Source organism: Carya illinoinensis, chromosome 11, assembly GCF_018687715.1.
Source record: "Carya illinoinensis cultivar Pawnee chromosome 11, C.illinoinensisPawnee_v1, whole genome shotgun sequence".
NCBI lineage: Eukaryota > Viridiplantae > Streptophyta > Magnoliopsida > Fagales > Juglandaceae > Carya > Carya illinoinensis.
Window position 1 is genome coordinate 33,468,226 of NC_056762.1, and position 27,991 is coordinate 33,496,216.

The following is a 27,991-nucleotide window of genomic DNA, read 5'->3' on the forward strand; positions in this document are numbered from 1 at the left end:
ATTAGATTATATATTCGATTAGGAAGTTTGTTCGTATAAGTACTTTTACTACTTGCAAATATTAGTACTTATCCAACATCTCAACACGCTAATATTGATTGTGGAATTATTTCTGATTAATTTTATACAAAAAATATTCAAACCTACGATTATTGGTTGTTGCGATTAATTTGTTTTTATAACCTGCATTCACATTACTAGTACGTATATCTTGGCATGTCAAAAAATATGGTGGACTTGCGAATAAAGTTTTTCTCTGTTTGAATATTACCGATCTCTTTGATTGAGATGTCCCATTCAAATGTTAAAATAAGCATTAATTGAATGAAAGAATCGAATAAGAAAAATAATAAAAGACAATTTGAAAAAATAAACACATTCGATCACTTCTTAGAATTGATTGAAATTAACGTTCCAATTAATGTTGTCCATATAACCGTTGGATCAATTCTACCAAGAGATTCCAGTTGAATCGATGGACGAATATTAGGTGAGTTTTGGATAGTGAGATATATAAGATAAAATGGTTTTAGATGAAAGCTAAAAGTTGAATAAAATATTATTATAATATTATCATTATTTTGATATTTGAAAAAATTGAATTGTTTATTATATAATTTTGTATAAAAATTTCATAAAAAAATTACAATGATGAGGTGAGATGAGTTAAGATAATATATGTATCCAATCGGCATAGCCTTAGTGATCAATTGGTGCATCGATGTTAAATGGTTTCAACCAATAAGGAAAAAGTCTATCTAAAATCCCTATTTTCTAGGCTAAACTTAGATTTTTTTAGTAATGCCAGCTAGATATATTCATGGGACGTTATATATACAAGTATCTCGTACTTCTTTTAAAAAAGAAAATTAATTTTTTATATAATATTTATTCAATTTTTTTAAAATAGATATGTGACACCTGCTCATTTTATAATTACAAATATTATTTTTCAAGATTGTTATCCCACAAAAAATTTTGGACCGCACGCTTTATCAGTAGTACTAGTGGAGGCGAAATTTTTGTCTCTAACGAACACAACTCATGTTATAGTGCATGATTTGTTACAAGTGGGTAATGATCGATCCATTACGTGCTTACGAAAGGTGACCCCATAAATATAAATACATATAATATTTTGACACAGTATCTCGGCCTGGATTTAAATCTTTTTATATAATATATATAATGCTACATATAAATTTAATTAAGATGTATAAGTTCACGCAGTTCTTTTAAAATAATGGGACATATCATTAAAAAAAAAAAAAGATTTTTTTTTTAAATTCTTTAGGATTAAATATTTAATAATAAAAAAGGATTTTTACGTAGGTCTACATCTTGCTACATTATATATAGACGTGTTACGCCAACAAGAGACTTTTTAACACCGGCATGACATATATCGTATTAATATTTAAGATTGCTTCTCATGCATGCAAACTTAAACCTCGATCGATGGATCGTCTGCGTTCTAATTATAAGAAGCTGGAGGTATTGCTAGTCTGATGTGTCGTCACTTCTGATCAAATCCATCACATTATATATTAATTTCTCCCGATTTGGAATTCAAATTTGTCGTCAGGATACACGTCATCTCTCATGAAAATTTTTAATTATTATTATTTGGGACTAATTGAACGGAGGTAGTTATTGGGCGATGATATATATATATATATATATGTAATGGAAATCACTCGATATTAAATAAAAAAGAAATAATAAAAAATGAATTTCAACCACAACCAACTACAACAAGAATAAGTAATTTAGATGATAAGGAGATGAGATGTCGAGTGCAGGTTAGTAAGAAGTGGTTGTTCCATCAATTGTCGCCAAAAATCATGATTATTATTAGAATTTGGAGGAATGAGAGAGGTATAGGATCATGATTTGGGTTAAGACACAAGACCTCATAACGGAATATATATACATGATGATGTGTAGTGCTTATGTGGTACCGTTACTTTGAATATGAATGGGAGGGAGAGAGAGAGAGAGAGAAGAAGAAGAAGAGAAATTATAATTGGGAGGTGATCATGAGGTGGCTAAAGTCGGAGATCAAACTCCAAGGTAGAAGTTTGGTATACAAGATATATAATGCTACATATAGTTATAGAGTACGTAAGTATATTGCAATCGTTTTAAAAAAGAATTAAATCTATTATTAAAAAATTAATTTTTTTTTATATGAGTCTTATATTTACTTATTTTTTTCAAAAATATTACACGATATTTATGCAATCTATGACTACAAATATCATTTCTCATACAAAATAATAATCCAGCTTGTAAGTGATAATATCATGATCAGTGAGTGTTGGCCACATGGAGAATGCGATATATCCGAGTTGTACTGATTAAGGTAGTTAAATGTGGATTGACTAACATAGACAAAGTGATACACCTCACATGCTAGCTAGTGCACCTTTTGATCTTTTCTTGTTTTTATACAACGACGTTGGGTTAATGTGCCCGGCCCAGTCACTACTGATTAATATTAAATTGAATATATATTAATTTGAATAATGAGACTTGCACGCACTACTCCTTTTAATTATAAAGTACTCCTTTTATATATAGTTTTTAAATTCGAGTTAAAATAGATTTGATGGATTTTCAGCGTCACATAATTTATATAATTTGTTGATGTGAAATACTTTTATTATAAGTTATTTTAATTTATACGTGGTTGTGAAAAATGGCCAAAATGATCTTAAATATATATATATATATATATATATAGTTATGGGCAAGATCATTTATTGAACAAATTGTCACTCATTTCGTAACGTAACGATCGAGTTATTGACTGTCGTATTCCCGCAACTACTAGCAATACTAGTGGCTAGCTATATATGCTTTCCTTGTTATTGGCCGATTCTCGATCGGCCTGGTATAACTTTATGATCAGATCAAACTGAGTCGTGGTCTAGGATTTATCCATGCGATGGCATGGCATGATACATCCCACTTATTTGGTCAGTCTTGTGGATCAAGTCATGTAGTACTTTCTAAATTATTTAATTGGTACATTAAATTTGAAAACTAAATACAACGTCGTCGTACTACTACTTATGATGTCATCATGAGTGAAATTGATTGCATCACCGTTATGCATGCTGTATGCTTGTATAATAAGCCGCAATCAGCTCTAAAATTAAGATTTATTTCCAGGCCTAGCAGCTTTTGAATATACATATTGATTTCGAGTGATATAAGAGATCCTTCTCATCATGTGAGGTCTTAAAACATGCATGGCACCTGCATTTTCATCATGTTCTTCACTTTCTGATCATGATTTCCTCTATATTTATATATGTGTTTGTCATGTGTTCATTTATATATGTGTTTGCATTTACGTAGATTATATATAACCACCTCGCTCTAATTAGAATATTGTAGCTATCATGCATGAATGAAATTGTTACGCGTGCATTAATGTTTTAGAGAGATCAAAATAATCTTCTGGCCGGTCCTATATAATGATGTATAATCAGTCTAGTACTGCAACATGATTAATATTCATGGATGAATATTGATGAAATCATGTATATACAAGCTGCGAGGCTTAAAAAAATGGGTAATTTTGATAGTGAATATAAAAATTCCATTTTGACATTGGTGATGATAATTTATAATTAATCAACTACAAAATATTAATTTCTGTCTAATAGAATTGCGTTGCATTTATTTTCAACGTACCTTTTTTCTTTTTTTAATTTTAGTATAGGTCATGTTGTATTAATAAAAAAAATAATAATTAACGATATATAATAATGATCAAGCAAAAGGTATTCCTTTTCCAAAAAAGATTAAATTAACCTCAAAAGTTTTACTCAATGCTTGGAATACATATGGTGGGGTTACGACCTTTATTCCTAGTTATAAATTAACTAGTTTCTTATTTACCCTAAGTTTTGCACTAAGATTCCTCAAATTACACATCCTTTCATTTATAAGGAAGATGCATGCGCTTATATACAATGATCTAGGCCATCTTCGTCCATTTACATGATCTGCTACATTAGACATGAAACGCCTTTACTGGAATAATGTTCATGTAGGGTCTATATATATGTACTTGCTGCAAGTTGTGCCCAAACTTTACTTCTCATTAATATGGATGAAGGATTTTAAGATGGATAGAGACGAAAGTGCGCTGGCTAGCTAGGGGAAGTAATGGTTCAACCAGCTGGCCTGTGGCCGTCAAGTCTTAAGGGTACAGAATAATGCAACTTTTCTGAATGTATACATGATGACTGTGAAAACGCTTTCTTAATTTTATCAAATGAAAGATTCAAAGCAGTTGCCATATCGTGTATAATCATGGAAAGAAAATATCCAGAATATGCAAGAAAGGAAAAGGTAACGATTGCCATTGCACTTTCACCCATTGAAGCGGGCGGGTGGAGGTACAGGTACTCCATGGAAGAGTGTAGCTAGCAGCTCTTAAGAATTTGACACGTGCGTTCCATTCTTGGTGTGAATTATACAAGCATTTCCCGATATAGCATTAATTAGCAACTAATTATTTGTACTGTCTGTTTGTTCCTGATCGAGGCTCGATCATCGAGCCAGATTTAGTAACGTGATTCACCCTCTCATGCATTTTTGCACCAACATCATGATAATTTAATGCCCTGCAGTTGGTGCGGTGCATGCATAGCATAAACAAGTGATAGCAGGAGATCCAAACTCAGTTTCCACAAAACCCCATCATGTTTTTCTTTCCCAACGGGACCACGAAAGCTCAGTGCCTCCGACCTCATCATCTCTCTCTTTTGCCCTCTTGTCCACGAGTTGGTTGCACAAATAAAACGAGTGATCTTGAGAGAGAGAGAGAGAGAGAGATTCTTTTCGAAAAAGTGGTGGTTTTGGAGGTGCTTTTCATTCAGATATTAAGGTCGAAGGTCATAGTTAAGATGGAGGCGTGCCCTCCGATCTCACTACATATTGTTGCCTCTCTAACGTATTTTGGGTGACCCCGGCCAATGTTTACTACCTATATTCTGGGACCACCGACCCTACCTTTCTTTCTGTATAGTCTCTTGGTTTAGGTGGTTGGTTCTTCTCGAGGGCCCAGGCCCCACACCCAAGTACACTAATGGCCATAATACCAAAGCTTTTCATGCATTTTTGGACCCTTTCCATGCCCTACAACCATTATAAATTATCATGACTGCATTACCCTTTACGCACACCCCCACACCTTGTTATTTGTCCTTTATTTCTCCTTGTTTTATTCTCTCTTCTCTCTTCCTCTAGTCATGACTCTATACGGGTTTTGTTTCCTTGTTTCCTAGTTTAGTACTTCTGGAGAGGATTTTGAGTGGATTTAAGGCCAGCTAGTAGTCTCGCTAGGGAGAGAATTTGAACGCCCAGCTCACTCGTTATATATATAGGCGTCCAAGAATTCCTGGTAATGGCAGAAGATATGAATCTGTCCATAAATGGCAAATCTCAGGTTCCTCCAGGCTTCCGCTTTCATCCAACGGAAGAGGAACTTCTGCACTACTACCTGAGGAAGAAAGTTGCCGATGAGAAGATTGACCTTGATGTGATCCGCGAGGTTGATCTTAATAAGCTCGAGCCATGGGATATTCAAGGTAGCGCCTTTGTCTACGGCCTTTTCCGCATTATACTAGCACCATACAATATATGACACAAATGTTCTTTTGTTCCTTTCCATTTTCTGGGATGAGAGATCAAATACTTTCCTTCTTTATCTTTGCTGCTTTGTAGAGAAATGCAAGATTGGATCAACTCCTCAGAATGACTGGTACTTCTTCAGCCACAAAGACAAAAAGTATCCAACTGGGACTCGAACAAATCGTGCAACAGCAGCTGGATTTTGGAAGGCCACAGGCCGAGATAAGATCATCTATAGCGGCTTTAGAAGAATTGGATTGAGGAAGACTCTAGTGTTCTACAAGGGACGAGCACCACATGGGCAAAAATCAGACTGGATCATGCATGAATACAGGCTAGATGAAAGCGTCCATGACACTAGCGTAAGCCATTCCTTCTCCAGGTCTTTTATTAATGTATAATCAATCATTCACAATCAAGCTCTGTGTTTTTCTCCATCCTTAATGCGACAAAGAGTATGTAAGTCGTGTCTTTTATATAAAGTTCGTTCTCGTGATCATTCACACATACATATATTTTATATAATAATATTCTAATTAATTAATTTATTAATATTCGTTATCAATTATGTGGATGCAGGTCTCTAATTCAGTAGGAGAGTCAATGACCGAAGACGGGTGGGTGGTGTGCCGTGTCTTCAAGAAGAAGAATTTTCAGAAAGCAGCAGAGAGTCCTAAAACCTCCTCAATCTCAATGGATTCAAACGCTCAGATGCTTGGCTCCAGAAACGAAGGCGTCCTGGATCAAATACTTCTATACATGGGAAGGAATTGCAAGCCGGAAAACGAGTCATTCAGCAACATCAGCATCTCCGACGTCCACACTAACAACATGATGTTCCTCAGTACTACAGCAAAACACACAAGCCAGCTCGTCGATGAAGAGCTCCATGACAGATTCCTTCATCTCCCACGATTAGAGAGCCCTTCCCTTCCTTCTCTTCCAATTGGCAATTCACCCTTCGATCATGACCACAGTTTCAAAGCTTGTTATCAGCCATTCGATCACGATCAGATGTTCACTGAAACCCAACCTTGTTTCACCAACCAAACAGCTAATTGTACTGGCAACGACAAGACCCCAGTCGATCATGATCATGATGAATCGAAAACCAGGCTTAGTGATTGGGCCACCTTTGATCGTTTGGTGGCATCGCAGCTTAATGGTCAAGAGGAGACAGCCAAGCAATTATCCTGCTTTAATGACCCCAATATGACTTTCTGCACTACTCCCGATGATGATGATGTACAATTCTCAGACATACGTTCAAGTAGTACTACTAGGCAAAGTCAAATCTCGCACGTCTACAACAACGAGAACGATATCTGGAGCTTCACCAAATCATCATCCTCACCATCGACATCCTCAGACCCTTTATCCCACTTGTCAGTATAACCTAAGTCTTCGGTATATGAATACAAAAGGTCGGTCATAGTACGTACTGTATCTCTAATAATGTCTAGCTAGGTATAAGTGCTCAAAGACAATACATGTATTGCACAAATAATTAGGTGAAATATAGACACATATATATGCTCGTGATATGTGGGGGTCGATCGAGACATTATCTTTGGTTTAATAACTATTTCTTCCGTCCACCAGTTACGGTAGTACTGCTCCTACTATTGTTTTTGAAGCCAGCTATTTTGGGTGCGCTATGTTATTTACTTTCTACCTGTCATCATTTCCCCGAACAGAATTCGTTAACCATATTGAAAAAGCTTGACAACTTAATCATGGCATTGTGCTGACTTCAACGTCGGATCGATTTGGGGTTCTGTTCTTCCACACATTATTTTACAACATCAATAGATAGATATATAATATATATTATGGCCAACGGGCCATGGCATTGGTAAGAGGTCATTCCAATCGATCAATTTGTTATCGTGGTGTCGACAAAAGAGTGAGATTCTTGGGGTCTCGATCACCTAACGTTGCACCAATAAAGATGTAGGTGGAAAGTCGACCACCCGGCCCGGCCACCTCTTGCAAAATAATTTTCAGTAATATATATATATATATATATATATTTTAGCACGAGAACCATAAGGAAACATGTCGTATTTATCTTTTTTCTGTTCTGCTCGGGGAGGAGCGGGAGAGTCCAAGACGCAGCAATTTTTATTATCATTATTTTATTATTTTCGTTAATATATATGTTTTCTTTACAAGTCAGATTGACGATGAGTACGTAGCTAGCTAGAAAGAAATTCATGAGGACATGTCGATTGATTGATGGCTTTTGGGTTTTTTTTTTCCAATAATTCGGACTACGTTATACTAATGATCACATTTACACAATACTAAGTCACGTTTTATTCGCGTTATGAATTTTCTCACGATGGCCATCAAATTAGATATTCTATATAATTCTTTTGATTGATGATATTAATATATATTACACTGGTCTTATTCGAATTGACACCAAATTTATAAAATATCCATATATATCTCACAATTTTCTTTTAAAGGCCACCTAATTTTTTTAATTTTATCTTCTTCTTTTTTTTTTTTTTTTTTTTTTTTTTGGGAAAGTAAGCCACCCAAAATATTAAGGCTTATTTGTATATGTACAAATTAAAATAAATTTTTGAAAAAAAAATCATATTTTTTAAGTATTAATTGCTAATCTAATGCTCCACAATAATATCTATTTCTCTAATATTTTAGGGGAATAGGCACTCCTCTGTTTTATAAACTTATAAAAACATAACTAAACTAAGGAATTGCTATTTTGTATTTAGAGAGATGACTATTGTTATTAATTTCTCTTTATTCAATTTCAATACGTGTAATACATTCTCTATGCAAATGAGAGTTTAACACGCCACCTAGCTATAGCTAGATTAAGATTCCCTAATGTTTTTAAGAATAATACAGCTATTGTATTATCTATCTAGGTCTTAATTATTGCTAGCTTTCACATTCAATCATGGGAATCTTGTCACATAAACATTTTTAATTTTTAATTTTATGTTAAATATTAGAACTATAATTCTATGCGTCCTGATGAATGCTACCAACAGTGGATCTCTATTTTTATTTTTTATTTTTTACTTTGTGATTAAGAAAATATTTTTTAATGATGTGTTGAATTTTTTTTAAAATCTATTTAAGGATATAAAAAAAATGTATGAAAAAAGGGCCAAATGACCTTAGGATCGGGAGAATCTCTCAAGCTACATATAGCGTGCATGATCCTAAATATCATTAAAAAGGGTTTTGTTACATATAATCGCTTTTACATATTTTTTGCGTGTTTCATTGATGTGGTTGGACAAATTAGTTATTTTATATTAAAAAAAGTAATATAGTCAATCACATCTTTTGATGCCTAAAATGTATACAAAAGTAACTATACATAAAATTTTTGAATTCCAGAAATGGTCAACACATAGCATTTTAATTCCACATCAGCCACTACATTCTAAAAAATAATTAAAATAAATTTTAAAATTTACTAGTTATTAAAACTCCATTTTTAAAAAACTAAAAAATAAATAATCAGATATATATATATATATATATATACATATACACACACGAGCAACTGAGCAAGGAGATGTTGTAAGCCTTTAATTAAAATGTTTTCTTTACAATTTTTCAGCTTATAATTTTTAGTTTTTATTTGTATATCTTACATTTATTTAAATATTGCCAATGTATATATCTTTTATTTCCTTTTAGTTTTGTACGTTTTCTGTTTCAAAATCTAGAGGATATGCATGTATCTAATATACATCCGAAAAAAAAAAAAAAAAAAAAAAAGAACTTTAGTTCATAATTTATAAAGAAATCTTACAAAATACAGAAGAGAACGTGTAAACGCGGAGCGGCATGCCGTATGGGAGTGTCAAGATTGGTGGATTAATCGGCACGTCAATCTGGTATGTTCCCCCCAATCAGCGCATCGGGGGAAAAGGATCGGAACGACGTAATCAAAGTACTCATAGTGAGCACTACTTCGATTGCCGTCTTTTTAGACCTAATGAATGAAGAAATGAATACTTCCCATCGTAGTAGGTAGCATGCAAAAATCTACAGGATATACCACTTATTTTGTATGTACGTGTCACGGACTTATTAAATAAATTAAAAACAAAATATAAAAAATAGAGAAAATTCAGAATTTTAATCTAACTTTTTTTGTGTTTTCAGAATTTATTTTATTTCAAATATATATATATTTTTAATAAGTACCACATCAAAAAGTAAATGAGTGGTATAAATTAGGTGGATAATAACATTATTCATATATATATATATAGATGATGCCGTCCTAACATTTATTAAAATAAAATATAAAATAAAAAAAATAAAACCTAAAATACCATAGGGGCATCCTAAATTCAACTAAAACTTAGATAAATAAAATTAGACATAACAAAAAAGTTAATAAATTCTGTCATTGATATGACTAATTAGTAATTACACCGATTTATATGTGATCATACTTTAGTATATTTTTCGTTTAAGATATATAATATCAATGGGTATAATAAAATAATTAAACATAAGATGAAGAATAATATTATAGATTGGCGTCGGTGGCAGCCAGCAGCCGTAGGGTGTTCCTGATGATGTGTCGTACTCGCTCGCATCCATCTATACGTCAATGATTTGAAAGCTTTACCTTTATGGGAGGTTTTGGCAAAAAGTTGGCATATATCTCTATTTTGCGTAGAAATGTTAGTTTGACTAATGCTCTGTTAATGTTAGGTTGGCATTCAAGTATGGAAGATAATTAATTTAGCTTAGCTGTAGAGTTGCATGCAGTTCATATACAATTCTTCAACAAATTAAAAGACCATGATGCAGGGGGCGGACTTTCAATCAATTATAACTTTAGTTATAACAGCGACATCTTATAAGTTGTCATACATATATATACATACATACATATATATATAAATACAAATAAGTTCAAATAGGTAAATTTCATACAAATCTTTCATATAAAAGTATATCTATTTAGAGTTATACTAATCATTTGTATTTATATATGTGTGTGCGTGTGTATGCATCGATCCACCGCCAAGATCATTATCACGCTCTTAATTAATTTGTTTCTTTAAATTGTGCGTTACAACCATATAATTATATATATATACACACCTAGCTAGATAGCTATAGCTGGCTTTACGTGTTTAATTTCGTGGTTTTCATGGTTGACGTTATACATGATGATGATGAGCAGCATATATACATCCTTCCTGGCTAGCTAGTTAAAGGCACTTACGACTAATCTGGTTGGATTATTAAAAAGCTAGAGAATTTGCACTTCGACGAGGTCCTTGATTAACTTGTTGAAACTAATTTACATATAAGCTGTGGTTTTTCTCCATCCAAGAAAAATATTCACTTTTCTAGTTAATTGCAGCGACCCAATTAAAGATCAGTTGACCTAAATTCTGTATTTGTTACCAGTCACCATGCATGCATAACGTCTTGATAACACGTACCGCGTATATATATATATATAGTAGTACGATGGACGCATAATATATAAACTTCATAATTTTAGTAACTTAATTATATTAACTCACAAGATGAAATCGTTAGACTTTTAATTTTCTTAAAAAATCATTTGTATTTCTCTAAGGTGGTTCACTTCATCTGAAATGATTCACTTTACCTATCAAGTATAAATAATTATTCCTAAATAAATAAAGTGGTTAACCTTTACTATTTTTTTATGGATGAAATAAGTAAGGGTCTCTAGTCTTGCTTATATAAAGGGACTTATATTTTCTATTAAACTCACTCATAAAGTTTTAATGCAAAAGATTAGAAGTTTCTTTTCTACCGAAAATCTCTTGATTTTTAGTTCTCAAATCCAAACGGATCTTTTGCGTGGGGGGGAGGGGGAAGATCCTATAAATCTCTTTACTCTTTCAAGATTTTTTTTTTTTTTAATTTACAAAAATAAGCAAGAAAAGGTGAAGTTGGATATTCTTTAAAATAGAGTCATTTTATCCGTGTTGAACTTTTGACACCAATACCACATTTGTCTCTGTCGACCACGATGAAAGTTGTACTTCTGCTATCCCTCATCCAGGAGTCAATTTTAGTTGGAGGATTAATTGAACCTCAACCAACAATGTACGTACCATATGGAGAATATATCCATTTGTAGGTCAAGTCGTTCTGTAAAAATGAAAAATTCTTCTTGCAAATAAGTTTGCATACTAAATTGTGCATTGATGCTAACACATAAGACATTCACTTAATGATATAGTGTGAATTGAAGATGGAAATGATTTTTATGAAATAGAAGACATTTTCTTCTCTTAATTTTATTTTTTTAATAAAAAAAAGTCATTGATACGCGATTTAATATGCCAAATTTCTTGTACCTAGCGAGGCTCATTCAATCTCCGTCATTACGCACCATTTCCAACCTATATAGAGAAAGCAAAGTTCCATTTGAAAAGAATAATGTTGTTGTTGAACTTTGGCAGTGAAGAGTTCAAATGTATAACTATAAAACCATATTCATGAAATATCTGTTGCATGTTCTACTTTTAATTTCTTTGATTTTATGAGAAACAATATTTAAGATAAAACATATATATATATATATGCACACACATATATATGTTAAGGACTCGTTCCACGATCTACCAAAATCTACTGCCTCCAAATGAAGATGGTGGCCCGGTGTATCTGATACACCTCTGATACCTAATTCAGTGATATGTATTAAGAATGATCATCTCATCGGGTCTTATCTTCATATTCCTTTGATTTGATATTGATCCCGAGAAAGTTGGATTCATCCCAGCTTCCTAGGCAGTTATCCATTCCACCTCTTTTGGTGGTTACAAGATGGAGTCGTGTGGGTCCTACTATCAGTTGGGTTGGGCCCCTAGATTGGGCTCGCTTCTTATTAAGGGCTAAATGAATTCTTCTAGTTATTCCGTTAATTTCCTTTGCATGGACTTGAGGGAATTAAATTGTTGACAATACTACTCCACTTGTCAGTTGACCTACCTCTAACGTGGGCTATAATGGTTAAATATGAATAAACTTGACGATCATTTAGTGGGTACCTGATTGACGCCCTTTCTGAGCGGTTATCTAGTAAACAATATACATATACATATATATACACACCGACACACCGACGATCATATAGTGGGCATCTGGCCGATGCCTTTTCTGAGTGGGAGTCTAGTAAACATTATACATATACATTTATATATATACACCGACAATCATTTAGTTGGCACCTTACGAATGCCCTTTCTGAGCGGGAGTCTAATAAACAATATACATACATACATATATATATATATATATATTATACACACCAAAAAGGCATAAAACAATGATGAGAAAATTAAATCCTCAAAACACCTACAAACAATTTCCACAACTCAATGAGTCGTTCGTTGAAATATGTGCTTCTGTGCATGAATACCACTATAGTACGACAGTAATGCAATAAGATTGTGGGTCCAACGCAATATGGTTTCGCCGACACGGACCACACAAATTAGAAGGGATGAACGGATTGGTATTCCAAGTATACACCACCATTCATGCTTTAGGCCCAAAAGCTGATCATGGTCTTCCTAACCTTGGGTCAAGGAGGTTACGAAGGTGTAGTTTGGGTTTAGAAGATGGTTCGGGATGTAGTGAATGTACGTGATTATATACTTTTACGTATTTCTACATGTCTTCGTGGGTTTTTTTAATATTTTTTAATTTAGAAATATTTTAATCACATAGAGAATTGATAAAAGTAAAATTATAAATTATTATATTTGATATAGTATATTAAATTGTAAAATAGATCTAATATATTTATGAAATCATGTCAAATATTTATAAATTTATTTTTATGAAATTTATTTGGTTGAGCGGCTTTTGCTTCCACACATGCACTTTGGGTTATCACGGCGACTATAAAATGTCCAAATATGGAGATCAACTTTCATGTAAATGTGCAGTAATCGTCCCGATCGATGGAGCATGGAAAATTGAGAAGAGAGCCACAAAATGTTGCATTCAGAGAGTAAGACACTACAAGAAAAATATGTAATTGTGATTAATTTATAGTAATGAAAAGAATATTAACAATTAAAATTGGTTGTTAATATTCTTTTTTTTGTTATAAATTAATTGTAATTACCTGTTTTTCTTATAATGAGATTCGAAATGGGAAACATGAAGAGCAGGGTTATATGTCCATGCATGCATGCAGTTAGGTCATGTGTGAGGCCATGAGATCGATGATAAGGTAAAAGGGAAGCCCGTACAATAATAATTGTTTTTTTAAGTTTAAGATGGATTGAAAGTCTCAAAATTATTTGAAGCCGTAGAAATGGAATCAGTTGATGATGAATTATGTGAAATATAGGTGGGGATTAAAGGCTACACCTTTTTATCTTTTAGGCTGAATCAAAACACGTACGCATGGGACAAATTGCTACCAGACTTGAATCTAGCCATTATTAAAGCAAAACAGTGACTGGAATATTTAGGAAGATGAATAGAAGAGTCGAGCATTGAAATGACAGCGCTATTTGATAAGTTTATTTCAACTAATTCGTCACATCTTGGAACTTGATAACCATTGAGCAGTACCGCCTATTTTTTTATTTAGAAAAAATTTAGTTATAACTGGATATTAATATGTATATTAATTTAATATAATTAATTAAAAAATAAATTTTATTAAAATTAATATTAATTTAAATTTTGAATATAAATTAATTAATATTAATACATAAATTAATACGAGACTTTACTTATACGTAACAAAACTCTTTTAGTTAAAAGGTTAAATATTTTAATAAAAAATTTTAGTTGTAAGCATAACTATGTATTAATATATGCACTAATCTAATATGGTTGGTTAAAAAATAAATTTTATCAAAAATAATATTAATTTAAATTTTAAATATAAAAAAATTAAAATTAATTTTTAAATTAATACGTGACTTTATTTGAAAGTAGTAAAACTCTATTTTAATAAAAAATTTTAGTTGTAAGCATAACTATGTATTAATATATGTACTAATCTAATATGGTTGGTTAAAAAATAAATTTTATTAAAAATAATATTAATTTAAATTTTAAATATAAAAAAATTAAAATTAATATTTAAATTAATACGTGACTTTATTTGAAAGTAATAAAACTCTATTTTAATATATAAAATTGTTCTAGTAGTTTTTCTTCAAATAAATTATTCTATATGGAATAAATTATTCTATATGGTTGTAAAAAAGATTAAATTATTAGTCATTCTATTTGATAAGTTTATTTCAACTAATTCGTCAGCATCTTGGAACTTGATAACCATTGAGCAGTACCGCCTCATCTTTTTAGTTAAGGAAGGGAAAAATTTAATTTTAAATATAATTACATATTAATATGTGTATTAATTTAATATAATTATTAAAAATTAAATTTTATTATAAATAATATTAATTTAAATTTTAAATATAAAAAAATTAATATCAACACGTAAATTAACACATGACTTAACATCTACATAACAAAACTAGAAAGGAACCGACTACTATGCCACTGAAGTATACCGCTGGACGTATCATTCACTTGTTTATTTTTTTTCTTTTTTTTTTACATTTTTTTAATTATTACTTATTTATTAAATAAAAAAATATATCAATATATTTAAATTTTTTTTAATTTTTAAATTAAACAAAAATTAGTCAAGATATACTGTAGCAATACAAATAGAACGGTGCAGTAACATTTTCCTTTAGTTAAAAGGGTTGAATATTTAATATATAAAATTTGTTCTAATAGTTTTTCTTCAAATAAATTATTCTATGTGGTTGTGAAAACGATTAAAGTATTAGTCAGTCCATTGAAAATATGTCAGTAAATTATTAGAAGCATCACATCAGTACTAATCATCGTTAGGTACTTGTCTTTTAACAAGCCACGTGTACGTCCTCATTTTGCTTAACTTGATTTTAACATAATATAAAAATAAAAAATAAAAATGGTAAAAAATTACTTATAAAGAATTTAAACAGAGGATATAAAAAGAGTAATAATAATTTATTAAAATAAATATATAAAAAATCTTAACATTTTTTACTCAAAAAAAAAAAAAAAAAGGCTGCCTTCTGCCTCCTGCTGCTTGGTGGGGTGGTGTGATAGGAGCGACTTGCCTACCACCACCATCCAGGCTACCTCTGGGCGGCCCAAACTGGGCCCAGATTAAGCCGACACTGGTCAACCCGCTATATGCTACCTGTGTGCTCGTTGCAAGCCATTTACCGGCCCATCACGGAGTAGCTTGTGGTTGGTCCCCTATGGGCGGCTTGGTCTGGGCTGCCCAGAGGTTGCCTGGGTGAGAGGGAATCATTCCTCCTCTCTCCTAGGAGCTAGGAGAGAGAGAAAAAAAAATTTAAATTTTGTTTAGATAGTGAAAGTTTTCATTACATTTCATCTCATTATTAAAATTTTTTCAAATTCTCATATAAAATATAATAAGCAATTCAACATTTTTAAATCTGAAAATAATAATAATATTATAATAATATTTTATTCAATATTTAACTTTTATCTAAAACTATCTCATCTCATCTCACTATACAAATCGCACCATAATTAATATAAATACAAGTGTTTTAGTTTTCCTTTTATTTTTATGACTAAAAAATAATCTTACTTTTTATATTCTTTTATGAACTTTTTAAACACGTGACACTGATGTGCTTCTAACTATTTAGATTTTTTATGGAGGGACTTATTTGACTATTTCTTTATCACCACGAAAAATTATTCAATTGAAGATTGTCCAATAAGAATAAATGTGCCACATCTTACGTTATAATGATAATATGATGTGTGAAATTTTGCATTGTAAAATATGCTATAAAGTAGAGCCTTATTTAGATTGAGCTTGGGTTATAACTAGGGTGGGAATTGTTGCCATACAACTGAAAATGTGATTACTTGCTAAGGGCCTAGTACAAGGTCTGAGGAGGCGTTGCCCTTGGGTGGGCTTGGACCAGCTGGGTTACCATTGAACTCTCTATATATCAACATGACCCATCAGCAGCTCTGAATGAATAGATTTCCCCTACAAGAAATACATATGCTTTGGGCCTTTGACGTAGTGGGTCCATTCGAGTACTGATCGAAAGGTTGTTCACGTGGGAGGCATCCCCGGCCTAACATTGATACAAGTAAATGCTTAAATTAATCACGATAGATAGGTAAGTTTTATTTTTGCAGTGATGCTGATTATATTGCAGATCTTTAGCTACGAATCCCACGGTATAATATGTGGAGGGAATATATAGTTTTTGCAGTGAACTTTTTGTGTGGCCATGGATAGGACTTAGAAATAGTAGTTAGAACTGGTCATCATCTTTTTAATTATCAAAAAGATAAATCGTTAATATTATGTTGAACGATATTAGCAGCTAATCCCATTTACTTCGAACGAACTAATAATTGAAAAAGAATTGACGCGCACTCACTCCCTTCGAAATCCCATATGCCATATACTACTAGTTAGGAGGAAATTTTAAAGGCACAACAGATTTAAGTTGGTCTGCTCTAAAGACAACATTCGATCACAACATGCGAATCAAGACAAGTTATGTTAGCTTAATGAAGCTAAGCAATATGCAATCTGCTGATGTAATAGAGCACTGCTCGTCAGTTTATTAAATCGAGTACTGATCGTTGGCCACCATCTCCGCAAGAGCTAGCTTCTACTGCTAACTAGCTGCTGCTGCTGGTGCCACTGCTGCAGCCATGAGACGATGACGCTGCCTTTGCTGAAGTACTAGCATTCCCAAGGCACAAGGCTTCTGCTAATGGTCCTCCAGGTGGCGAAGTACTCATCCATGAAAATGAGTTCATCCACTGGGATTTCAAGTGATCTCCCTCCTTTTCTCGTTCTGAACCCAGAGTTCCAAAAGCCATGTGGGCATTTTTTATTGCATTCCTAGTTTCATCGCCACCATAAACCGGTAGTAGTGTATGGGATGAAAGCTGAAGCTTCTCGTTTGAAAAAGAGCATTTGTTAATTTCATGGCCAATATTATCTCTCTCCGTTGTGCACCACGCATTATTGAACTGGCTCTTCTCTTGTGTGTGGCCGAGTTTAAGAGCTTCTTCCAAAGTGGCCAACTTGGGGCTAAAGGATAAGTTACAATATTGGTCATTTAGCCGCTCCTGATTTTGCAGTCCTTGACCATAAGCAACAGATGTATCACAGAAGGTGGTGTTGTCCTTGTTTAATCCAACTTTCGTCTGCATCATTTGCTGCCTATGGTACTCTCTGTTCGAGCCAGCCACGGAAACCATTTCGCCATTCATGAACCCCTCCAGGCACCTTCACGGGTCAGCAAACAAAACGCATTTATTTATAAAAGACAAAAGCCAACGACCCATGTCACATAATTATTCATGGATGATATTGGATAAGAACAATAATAAAAAAAAAAAGAATAATATAATGAATAGGAAATAGTGACCATCGTTCCTAATGAATAATAGGAATAAACAAAGAATGATTAGGTCCAATTAGACGAGGAGAGAAAGAGAGCATTTATGAAACCCTAACCTACCTACCAGGGTTGTTCACATGATGTAGCAGTGACCATCGTTCTAGGAGAAGATGGATACTTGTGATCATCTGTCCGGTTCAGAAAATGAGGCTTTTGATAAAGCGTGGAAGCGTCCTTGTTCTTGTCGTTGTCTTTATTCAATTGAGCTTGTAATTCCACAGGCTTTCTTGAACGCGGACGACTTTTGTGACAGTGTCGTTCGCAGTACTTTTGATCAGGCGTTACGTCTCTGGAGCACCGCCATTTCTTTCCATCGGTTCTCCTGCACCTCCATGGCTCTGGATCCGAGTTGTTTGAGCACCCCATTTCCAGAGAACCACCATTTACAACTGGACAGAAGGAAACAAGAAAAAGAAAACCCCATTGCAATAGAATTGCATTTCATAGTATTAATATAGGTATTATAGGTGCAAATTCACTAAGATTTGACATATTGAAACAAATTAAAAAAAAAAAAAGTATTGTGGAAGTCAAACAAAGATTATGAGATAATTGTTACTATTGGAGTGGGAGTAAGCAAGATTTGATGGACTTCTGGGAATGGGTAGGAGAAGCGGTGGAGGAACAGGGACAGAGGCCATCATGTACTTGTAAGGCATAGTTTTTCTCTCAAGATCTTGCCACTGAGCTGCTGTATATGGAACTCTCACATTCTCAGCTGCTGCAATTAATCCTCCACCTGCAACCCAACCACAAAAAGACCATTGCTTTACATCTTAACCGTCAAATTTCCTATCCTTCACTGTTGAAGCTAGGAATATGGAGACCATAAAATTTATAAGTGATGAATGAGAGCCTGAACGGGTATTGAAAGAAAGAAAAGGACTTTACCTGAAGAACTGAAGCTAAAAGTATTGTTGGAGTGATTCGGAGCCTTTGGCACCACTGCACCACGAGCACCAGAACCAACGTCCGCAACGACAGCAGCATCGTATGTATCGCTCATAAAAGCAGCCTGGTTACTCGTGTTACAGAACATTGGACCACCACCACCTTCTCCACTAAAACCAGCAATATTGCTGAGCAGAGCTTCATGACAAGGCTCACGATCATGGTGCGTCCCTATCACCATCTTCTTACCAGGTAAAGGATGAGCAGTTTGCGTACTACTCCAACCCAACCCAACATCATACCCAGTTGCTGTTGCTTCTTCTAATGAACCCTCTAGCCCATTTCTTGTCCCAGCCATAAGATCAAAAACCCAACTTTCCCATAAACCTTCAGCCACGAGCCCGAGATGGAAAAGAATAACCTAAAAACTCTCAAAATATCACTCTCTACGGCTTTTATAACCTACAAGCATGTGCAAACTGCAAAGGTTCAAGTTTTTGAAACTCTGCATCTAATCCCATCTTATACATATATGCTTAGAACTTTTATATAAGCTAATAAACTAAACATAATTGCGTAGGTTTAGAAAATGTTTATGTTCCCAACGCAACAGCTTCTGGATAAGTAATATATTGTGGTTGGATGTTGTTTGTTATGGTATGACGGTGCCACCATGACTTTCCCCTCTGCTTCCCAAGCTTCCAACATTCGCACCTCTCATGGAAAAAGAAGACAAAAGCAATAAAAGCCTTGCGCCCAGCGAAGGGAATTGACGATTTCTTCACGTCAAGTCTAACGGTGACAACAATCCGGATGTACAAAAATTGGCAAATATTGGTAATTTATGATATAAGTGGAACCTCATTGGCTGTCACCTTGTAAAACTGACGGATCGTATTATTGACTGACGGTCTAGGTACCCAACGCCGTTTGCTGCACCGTGTACCAGATTGCGTATTTGCCGGCCCACTTGGGTTTCGTGTAAGGGCGTGACCGTGTGGGGACCAAAAACCATTAATAAGATGCTCCCATTTTGAGTTATCTTTTTCTTTTTCCTTTTACTCATTTTGGGTATTTTTATTTTTTAATAATATTTTTTTGTTGTTAAAAGCTTTTTAATGATTTTTTTTTTTTTTTAGATTTTTTTAACAGAATTCCAGAGTTTCCATTAATTTGGCATATTTTGTCTCATGTTATGTCACTCGAAAAACTATTTACAAACTAGCTTGTGAAAATTCATATTTATAATAAGTTTTAAATAAGATTTGAAATGCTTGAATTGAATTGTCATGCTTTTTATATCTTTATTAATTGAGCATTATTATATATATTTACAATTTGATTTATCAGATTCATTTTGTTAATTTTTTTAAATTTAAATTTTAAATTTTAAATTTCATAATTTTTAACTGACATGTTAAGAAATAAGTTATTTTGTAAATTTTTCTTAAATATATTATTTTCCTTATTAATATTGAAATACCTTATTATTGATTCAAGCAATCAGTTCTTAACTCATTTCAAATGCCATTTTGATTTCTGAGGCCTTCTAAAATGTTTGTTTTTTTGTCCTATTGTTATCGCCAAAACTAGATTTGGACCCACCATTTACCTAATTGATCTCATTACACTTTCTATAATTAGCTTTCTTTTAAAAATCGTCTTACCAATATTCACTCTACGTCAATATTAATTACACTTTTCATTCACCCGAGATGACAAAATTTTCATAAAGTACATCATTGCAAAATTACAAGTGCACCCTTAATTAAGATGCAATATATGAATCAAAATTAAAATGACATAATCTTATCAGAATATAAAATTAACTTTTGATAACTTCATAATGTAACTTGTGATAGCAAGGTAGTTCAAATACTAAGTTTTCTTATATAGTACTGCTATTCTAAGACTTTTACGTCTCATAGTAAATGATATAATTTAATTTAAAAGATAAATTTTTTTAATTTTAAATCTTATAAATTAAATCTTATCATTTAAGTGATGTAGATAGTGTTATAAAAACGATAACAGAAAAGTAAAAACAAATAAACAGGAAACAATCAACAACATGACATAGAATTTATGTAGTTAGGCTGCGTGCCTATGTTTATAGAGTGGCAAAGAATTTTATTATCTTTAGGAATGTCAAATCACACTATGGGGCAAAATTATGAAGGTAAAAAATGGTCATAGTGGTATGAACCCGCGGATTTTAACTTTCTTGAATAAGTTTTCAAATTGATTGTTAATTCAAGAGATTCTAATTTCGCCAGTTCATATCACATAGTATTTATAATAAACATATATATATATATATATAAGGTTGTATGGCATAAATTCTAATTTCATGATTTTTGGATTATTTGCTCGAGCAAGCCTTAAGCAAACTCTCTGTTTGATGTTTATTCAAGCGATTGTTGAGCAAATTCTCTATTTGAAGTTCACTCGAGCAATTTGTTGCATGAACATTTAACAAATTCTCCACCTTCGATTCTCAAGTCACAAGCTTGCACTCTATAGCGCAAACCCTAACTTCTTGCACTTTGGCACAAGTCTCGTTAAAAATCTATTGAAAAATTGTAATGAGTTTTTGTCGAATTGGCCCATCAAATCAAACCAGTACAATAATAAACTAGACTCTACAAACCCAACAGAAATTTTGCTCTACACATCAATTTGAGAATAAAATCATTCTTTCCTTAAATATTAAGATTAAGTTAATTTTTCTCTGTAGGGTTAACAAGCTAGATCCCACACTCTACAGTAGCTGGACAATTACTTCGCCACCGATAGAATTAAATGTGCAATGAAGTTGGCAGAGCAAGGAAACGATGTTGCTCCTCCTGAGTTTTGAACCCTGGACAATTACTTAGCTTGCTTCTTTTAATAATTGGTTTCTCTTTGAGGTAGTACCAATAAATACGATTTGGACCCACAATTCCTTCAATTTTGCTTGATCTAGATTACTACTTTTGCAATTGTAATATTGGGATTCCATTCATTGAATGGCACAAGCTTGATATTGCCGCTACGGTTGTATAAATAGTAGCTACACTTTTAGTTATTATCTGGTTGTATTCCAATCATATATATTCAATTGAAAAATTAAAAAATATAAATAGTAAGTAGCCTAACTTACGCAAGCCCTCTTGATTGTAAGATACAATAATGGTGGTTGCTAGCTTGATAAGATCGGAGAATGTTCCCTGATTGCATTGATGATTATAATGGATAAATTGTGGTATTAGCGGCAAGATTCGAATTGACTGAGTTTAATTTGCAAGTGTTTAAACCTCTTTTAGTCAGATCTATTACATTTTGGCAACTGACTACCTACACATGACCTACCCCTCAACCCACTATCCGCCGATCTATCAGAATGAAGTCTAACTGCGGCAAAAATCACGTGCGGCTTGTTTAGCGTGTGGCCGTCAATTGCCGCCCCACCATAAAGCATCCCATCATACCAGTAGACTCGCCTCTTTCAAGATCTTTCAGATCTAACCCACCCAATCTCACAATCACTAGTATGTGGCCTCCACGTGCTACCATAGGCGAGAGTAAAGAATTTAGGTCCGCCACAATATGTTCAACTCAATGTCGGTCTTTTTATTATGTTTCTGCTTTCTCCAACCGATGATATTAGAAAACGGAATATGGGTCTTTCAAGAAACATCTCAAGACGACAAATTGCAGTAAATGCATCCTCAGCTTCCATCGCCTCCGACAATGGTATCATAGTTCAACAGTAGATGATGTATTCACATACCAAGTTGTAAGTAACATGACTCTCTCAGAGTCTCAAATTGAATGGCAGTGGAGCGAGAGAGTTAACATAATATGACTCTAGATTTGTTGATTTTGTGAACAGAGTTTCTCCTTGTACCAAAGAAGATGAAAACTGAGAAAGTGGTATGGCATCTTGGGGATTAAGGTCAAGCAAAAGCTTAATCTAGTACATATGTGAAGGTCCAGAAGGGAACATAGTCTTGGTAAAGCCACAGTTAAGTCCCTGGAGATCTAGGCATCTTGGGTTCCCAATCACTGCTACCTTACAGAAATATTATTACCTTTGACTTTAATATCTTAATATCTCAGTACAGGAGTCAAGTTAATTATACCATGCACGTTTCTCGTCAGACGAGATTGGAAGGCAAAAGAGCTATAAAATGGGGACTGAATTAAGGGGATATGAACCCCAAAAGTAAGGCCGCTTTTCCACAAAGATGCCAGGGTATCATGGCATCATAGCTTTCACTAGGGTTGATTGTGTTTAAAACTTTGTTAAGTTCAGGGCATTCTATCATCAAAATCCTTAGCCTTTCTTGCTTTCCAGCGCTATTAAATTGTATAATGAATCATAACAAAACACCGAAGAATCTTCTCCTTTCTGCAGAACTCTAAAGATAGAGCATCGACAGATCACTTAAATAATACTTTTTGACTCTCTTAGGTTTTGTGAAGTGTAATTTTGTTTTACAAAAAGGACCGTTAAGACATTAAATGATTTCTATTTCCAGAATATTTCAATGCACCTTCCCTTGGGTAAGGAGTCATAATTTTCCCTTCATCCGTAGTTTTCAAAATCCTGTTTGGTTCTCTTATTCTAAAGATACTGTTTAAGGTGTAATCTTTTGGACCAGAGTTGAATGATCGGTTGGGGCTGAATAATTCTGAAAATCGGATTTTGATCAGATTTCAGACCCCAATACCACGAAACAAAATTCAGAAAGTTCTGAATTTTGGAAGTCAGTTGATTTGGGCAGCATAATTCTTGTTAAGGCTAAAAACCCTTCGACATAAAAGTCAAGCGCACACATGTGAAGGTGTCTTCAGATCATAATTCAGAAAATGAATCTTTTACAGATCATCTTGTACTAACATTTGCTCAGATACAAAAGAAACACGACTGATTTTGAACTATAATAATATTCACAAGCATTTGAACAAGTACTTTTATACAACACAAACAAACTTTCAAATCATCCAAACTCAAAACATGTTACTTCATTCTCTGCATTTTTTCAAACCAATAAAATTGGGGTACTAGATGCTGGTCCTATTGCAAAAACATATGAAACAAATAACTATTAAAGATTAGAAACAAACAAAATTAATCAAGACAGAGAGGTGAGAACAAGGCAGATTCATCTGATCTTCAACCCAAGATAAGATTGTTAGATCGAATGGGACTCCTTTGTTTGAGCAGAATCCTTAGTTGAGACTTTTGACACTCCAGCTTTGTGCCCCAGTGCCTACTTTTGGATCCCATTGCTCGAACAACTCGTGGAAATTCAACAAACCCTTTGATCCCTCGCTTTATATGAGGATTCTCAGGTTCTGGAGAGGCTTTTCTCTGAATTGTCATTAATGAAACACCGTTACTGTTATAGTCACATGATTTCTCTCCCAAAACAAGCCTTGTAGACTCCCTTGAATCGATAGCATTATTATCATAATAATCTAACTTCTCACTTAACTCCAAACCTGCTGAATCAGTACCGCTATTATCATTGCAGGCTCTCTTCTCACCTAAGAACAACTGTTTGGACTTTCCTGAAAAACTAGCAACAGAATCAAAAGCAGTGGTGGTTCCTGGTGGATTATCTTCTTGATTCTTTTCCTTTAACTTGGGAGGTGAACTCTCAATTTGTATCCTTGTACGCTCCAATTCTGAAAGCTTCTCTTCGAAGAGAAACTTTGCCTCGGTGAGCTTCATCTGAACTCTCTCTTCCCTCAACACCTCAGCCATCCGTAGCATCTTTCTTTCTTCTTCCATCTCTCTCTTCATCATGTTGATCTCCACTTTATCAGATGATATTTCTTTTGCAAGCTCCTCACACACCTTCTCCATTGCTTCTCTTCCTCTTCTCTCCTGAGCAAGCTCTTTGGCCAGCCTCTTATTCATCGACTCTGCCTTCTTACGTGTCTTGCGTTCATATTCGAGCTCGGCCTTCAGCTCGATGATCTGGGCCTGTGCAAACTCAAGTTCGGACTGCATCATGGGAGTGAAGAAGGTTAAATCCCAGAAAGAAGCAGCAATCTTACGAGTAGAGCGAGGAAGGCGTAGGGGATGACAGTGCTTGTTAGTCTGGCATTGTTGATGTTGGTGTGGCTGTGGATGATGCTGAGGATAATAAAATGGATTATCGTACAGTTTCCAGCTGGGGCAAGTGGAGGCGGTAATGGGTTCAGCAGAATGAGAAATGGTTTCGTTTCTGGGATTTTCAGGGCTACCGATCATCATCATCATCATCACCTCTTCCATGTCCTTGTTCTTATTTCTATATGTTGTGTGCTTTTCTCTCCGGCCTTTTGCTTTCTCCTTTGCCTGCTTCCTTTTCCTTTTCCTTTTTCTAACGGGGGTTTTCACTGTTAGGAAAGGAATTGGGGGTAGGCCCATTTGATCCTGGAACGTGCTTTCAAGATGTGGATTGAAAAAGGGTAAAAGTTTATATCACATGCACCTCATCCTTAATAATACCGAGATGGAGGTGGTCTCGCTCCTCTCTCTCTCTCTCTCTCTCTCTCAGCCATTCTTAATGAATACGTCCTTGTTTATTTATATAATATCCAAACCAGCCACTCTTCTCACCGGGGTTCACGTCCTAGAGTATTAATGCGAGGGAGACCCCATATGCCAACCAATTGGCTTACTCTTTGGTCAAAGCAATTCAAGGAACCCAACAGGAACACATAAATGTATTAATATCTGTCTCTTTTCTCCGCCGATCTTTAATTGGCAACAATTAAACGCAGTACGTTTATTCCATCGATCTGAAGGAAAAATTGTAATCTAAGCAAAAAGCTTAAACAAATAAGGTTAGAAAGTTGCATTCCAGATGACCACATTCAGTTGCTAACTTACAGAAATCGATAGAGGATTATAACAAGTCCAGATGTGACGCTGCAACTGAACATGCCATGACAAATATTGCATCAGAAGCTTAAAACCTTTAAGCATCATTAAACTCGAGTTTAATGCTAATTTATCTTCCTGATTCTTTAAATTGAGATACCCATCCAAGGCTATTAGTTACCATTGATCCAGGTATTGATCTGTGACCAATCAAACATCGACCACAGACCCACATATAGCTCTAGCGATCGATGCAACAATCAGCATCTTTCTTCACGTTCCTTTGAAGCAACATAGGCTGACCTTAGCAAGAAGATTAAGGTATTTTCCTCCCATGATTCACAGAATGATCTGTTTCTATAGATAAAAAGGCATTGTTTATAATGAGTTTTGGACCGCGAATGAAATGGCTTTGTTGGTTGTCATAATTGGTGGGATTCCACGAGACAAATGCATCAAATGGACTCTGATCATCTTCCATCAGAGATTTGGCATCCGACCCAGTTTTTCAAGTCTTGAAAAGTTGACAATGAAAGGACAGTGTTGGGCCGTCGGCTTACCTGGGGTCCCAACATACAAATGGGTCTCCCTCTTGTAATTTTCTGCTCCATCGGCATATAAACGAGCTCATTCAACTGCATTTTTCCCTTACCAGCGTCCGATCAATATGATGGTGTGAAAAAGATGATAGAAAAGCAAAAAAATAAACAAGAAATAAACAAACAATCAATCACACGATATAAATTTACGTGGTTTAGCAACGTGTTTATATTCACAAAGCTACATAGAATTTTATTATGATGAGAAATAACAAAATATATGGCAAAATTTCACTATTCAAAACAGACATACTGTTCATGATATATTTCTATGATTATACGGCAGAATCTCTAATTTTCACTTTTTGTGATATTCATTCAAGCAGAGAGTATAGAGTGTGCATCGAGCAAACTCTCTGTCTAGTGTTCGCTCGAGCGCCAAGTCAAACGACTATTGAGCAAAATTCGAGCGAGCTTTCTGTCTGGTGCTTTCTGAGTTAAAAGTAGTGCCAAAATTTTTTCTGGCAAAACCTTTCAGCCCAAGCCTGCGTTCTATGGTACAAACCTCACTGAAAATCTACTCAAAAATCATAACGAATTATTGTATCATTAAATCAAACCGCCACAACAATAAACTGGCTGCACAACCCAACAAATAAGACTACTTTTCTCTTTCCTTCTTCAGATATACTATACAGATATCAGCTGACAGCAGTAACATATAACACCACAGTTTCGCACGTGCCAAGAGTTCCAAACTTATAATAAGCCAGCAGCCGGCACTGTACAAAGAGGATTTCATTTTAGTTTTTATATGTCAACTCGTACAAGAGATCTATTGCCACAGACAAAACCCTCTTTGAGTGGTTATGGTTTACTACATCTGAGCAATAAAGATCGCTTGGCATTAACTTCAAAGAGAAGTAATTGATATGGACCACAAAAACTGGACCGTATTTCTTAAAAGGCAAGTGAATTGAATAATACAGTAAATGCGAACGAGAATCGGCTGCTGCAGTAAATAGATGTCAAAAAGCTTTGATCAACCGGAATAGTTGACATTATGACAGTAGACTGCATGTATTACGGTGGGATAAGGATCTTCTCCTTTTTGAAGTGAAATGTATAGTATCGAATAGAGAATTGAAATTCGAAACCCCCCTTTCCAAATGTATCTAATAATTAAAAAGAAAAAACAAAAGGTAAAGTATCGATTGGGTGCTTTCTCCTACAAACACGTTGTAAAATAATTAAAATACCTATAATTTTATATTAGATACTATTCATTTCGCTTGAAATGGAGAAAATCATAGGACCTTTTTACGTGAGTTTTGGCGTTTATACTTCTCTGCTTGACATTTTTGATAGATACCCTACGAATTTGGGCTATGTGCATCAATCACCCATATGATTGCCTATACGGCTAGTGGCATCGACATTCCATACACCATTATCATCAATTCACTCCTTTTCACTAGCAAACCAAGCTTTTCATGATGAGTCGCTCTCTGTATCAGGCACCTGTTTTGGTT

General features: G+C 34.2%; 3 protein-coding genes across 3 annotated transcripts; 1 reads left to right on the top strand and 2 right to left on the bottom strand.

Annotated features, from left to right (window-relative positions):
* The first annotated feature begins 5,186 nt into the window (after window positions 1-5,186).
* Window positions 5,187-7,257, top strand: LOC122280542 (NAC domain-containing protein 12-like). The gene is made up of 3 exons (XM_043091492.1): window positions 5,187-5,609; window positions 5,746-6,014; window positions 6,232-7,257. Exons 1-3 carry the CDS (start codon window positions 5,426-5,428, stop codon window positions 7,045-7,047), a joined length of 1,269 nt encoding a protein of 422 aa, XP_042947426.1. The 5' UTR covers window positions 5,187-5,425; the 3' UTR covers window positions 7,048-7,257.
* Window positions 7,258-17,133: 9,876 nt separating this feature from the next.
* Window positions 17,134-19,759, bottom strand: LOC122282668 (growth-regulating factor 8). The gene is made up of 4 exons (XM_043094637.1): window positions 19,059-19,759; window positions 18,727-18,906; window positions 18,232-18,556; window positions 17,134-17,992 (listed from the first exon to the last, which is right to left on the bottom strand). The coding sequence occupies exons 1-4, from the start codon at window positions 19,414-19,416 to the stop codon at window positions 17,377-17,379; spliced, it is 1,479 nt and encodes a 492-aa protein (XP_042950571.1). The 5' UTR covers window positions 19,417-19,759; the 3' UTR covers window positions 17,134-17,376.
* Window positions 19,760-23,954: 4,195 nt separating this feature from the next.
* LOC122280655 (protein BRANCHLESS TRICHOME) lies at window positions 23,955-25,591 on the bottom strand. Its single transcript, XM_043091635.1, has one exon. The coding sequence runs from the start codon at window positions 25,462-25,464 to the stop codon at window positions 24,220-24,222; it is 1,245 nt and encodes a 414-aa protein (XP_042947569.1). The 5' UTR covers window positions 25,465-25,591; the 3' UTR covers window positions 23,955-24,219.
* Window positions 25,592-27,991: the final 2,400 nt, after the last annotated feature.

What these genes read in the sequence shown, in the direction of transcription:
- LOC122282668 (XM_043094637.1), bottom strand. Translation starts at nt 19,416, where the DNA reads ATGGCTGGGACAAGAAATGGGCTAGAGGGTTCATTAGAAGAAGCAACA. An exon ending in TTTTAGCTTCAGTTCTTCAG is followed by an intron (nt 18,907 to 19,058) that starts GTAAAGTCCTTT and finishes GTTGGGTTGCAG; the next exon opens with GTGGAGGATTAATTGCAGCA. An exon ending in TGCTTACTCCCACTCCAATA is followed by an intron (nt 18,557 to 18,726) that starts GTAACAATTATC and finishes CCTTCTGTCCAG; the next exon opens with TTGTAAATGGTGGTTCTCTG.
- LOC122280655 (XM_043091635.1), bottom strand. Translation starts at nt 25,464, where the DNA reads ATGGGCCTACCCCCAATTCCTTTCCTAACAGTGAAAACCCCCGTTAGA.
- LOC122280542 (XM_043091492.1), top strand. Translation starts at nt 5,426, where the DNA reads ATGGCAGAAGATATGAATCTGTCCATAAATGGCAAATCTCAGGTTCCT. An exon ending in CGAGCCATGGGATATTCAAG is followed by an intron (nt 5,610 to 5,745) that starts GTAGCGCCTTTG and finishes GCTGCTTTGTAG; the next exon opens with AGAAATGCAAGATTGGATCA. An exon ending in AAAGCGTCCATGACACTAGC is followed by an intron (nt 6,015 to 6,231) that starts GTAAGCCATTCC and finishes ATGTGGATGCAG; the next exon opens with GTCTCTAATTCAGTAGGAGA.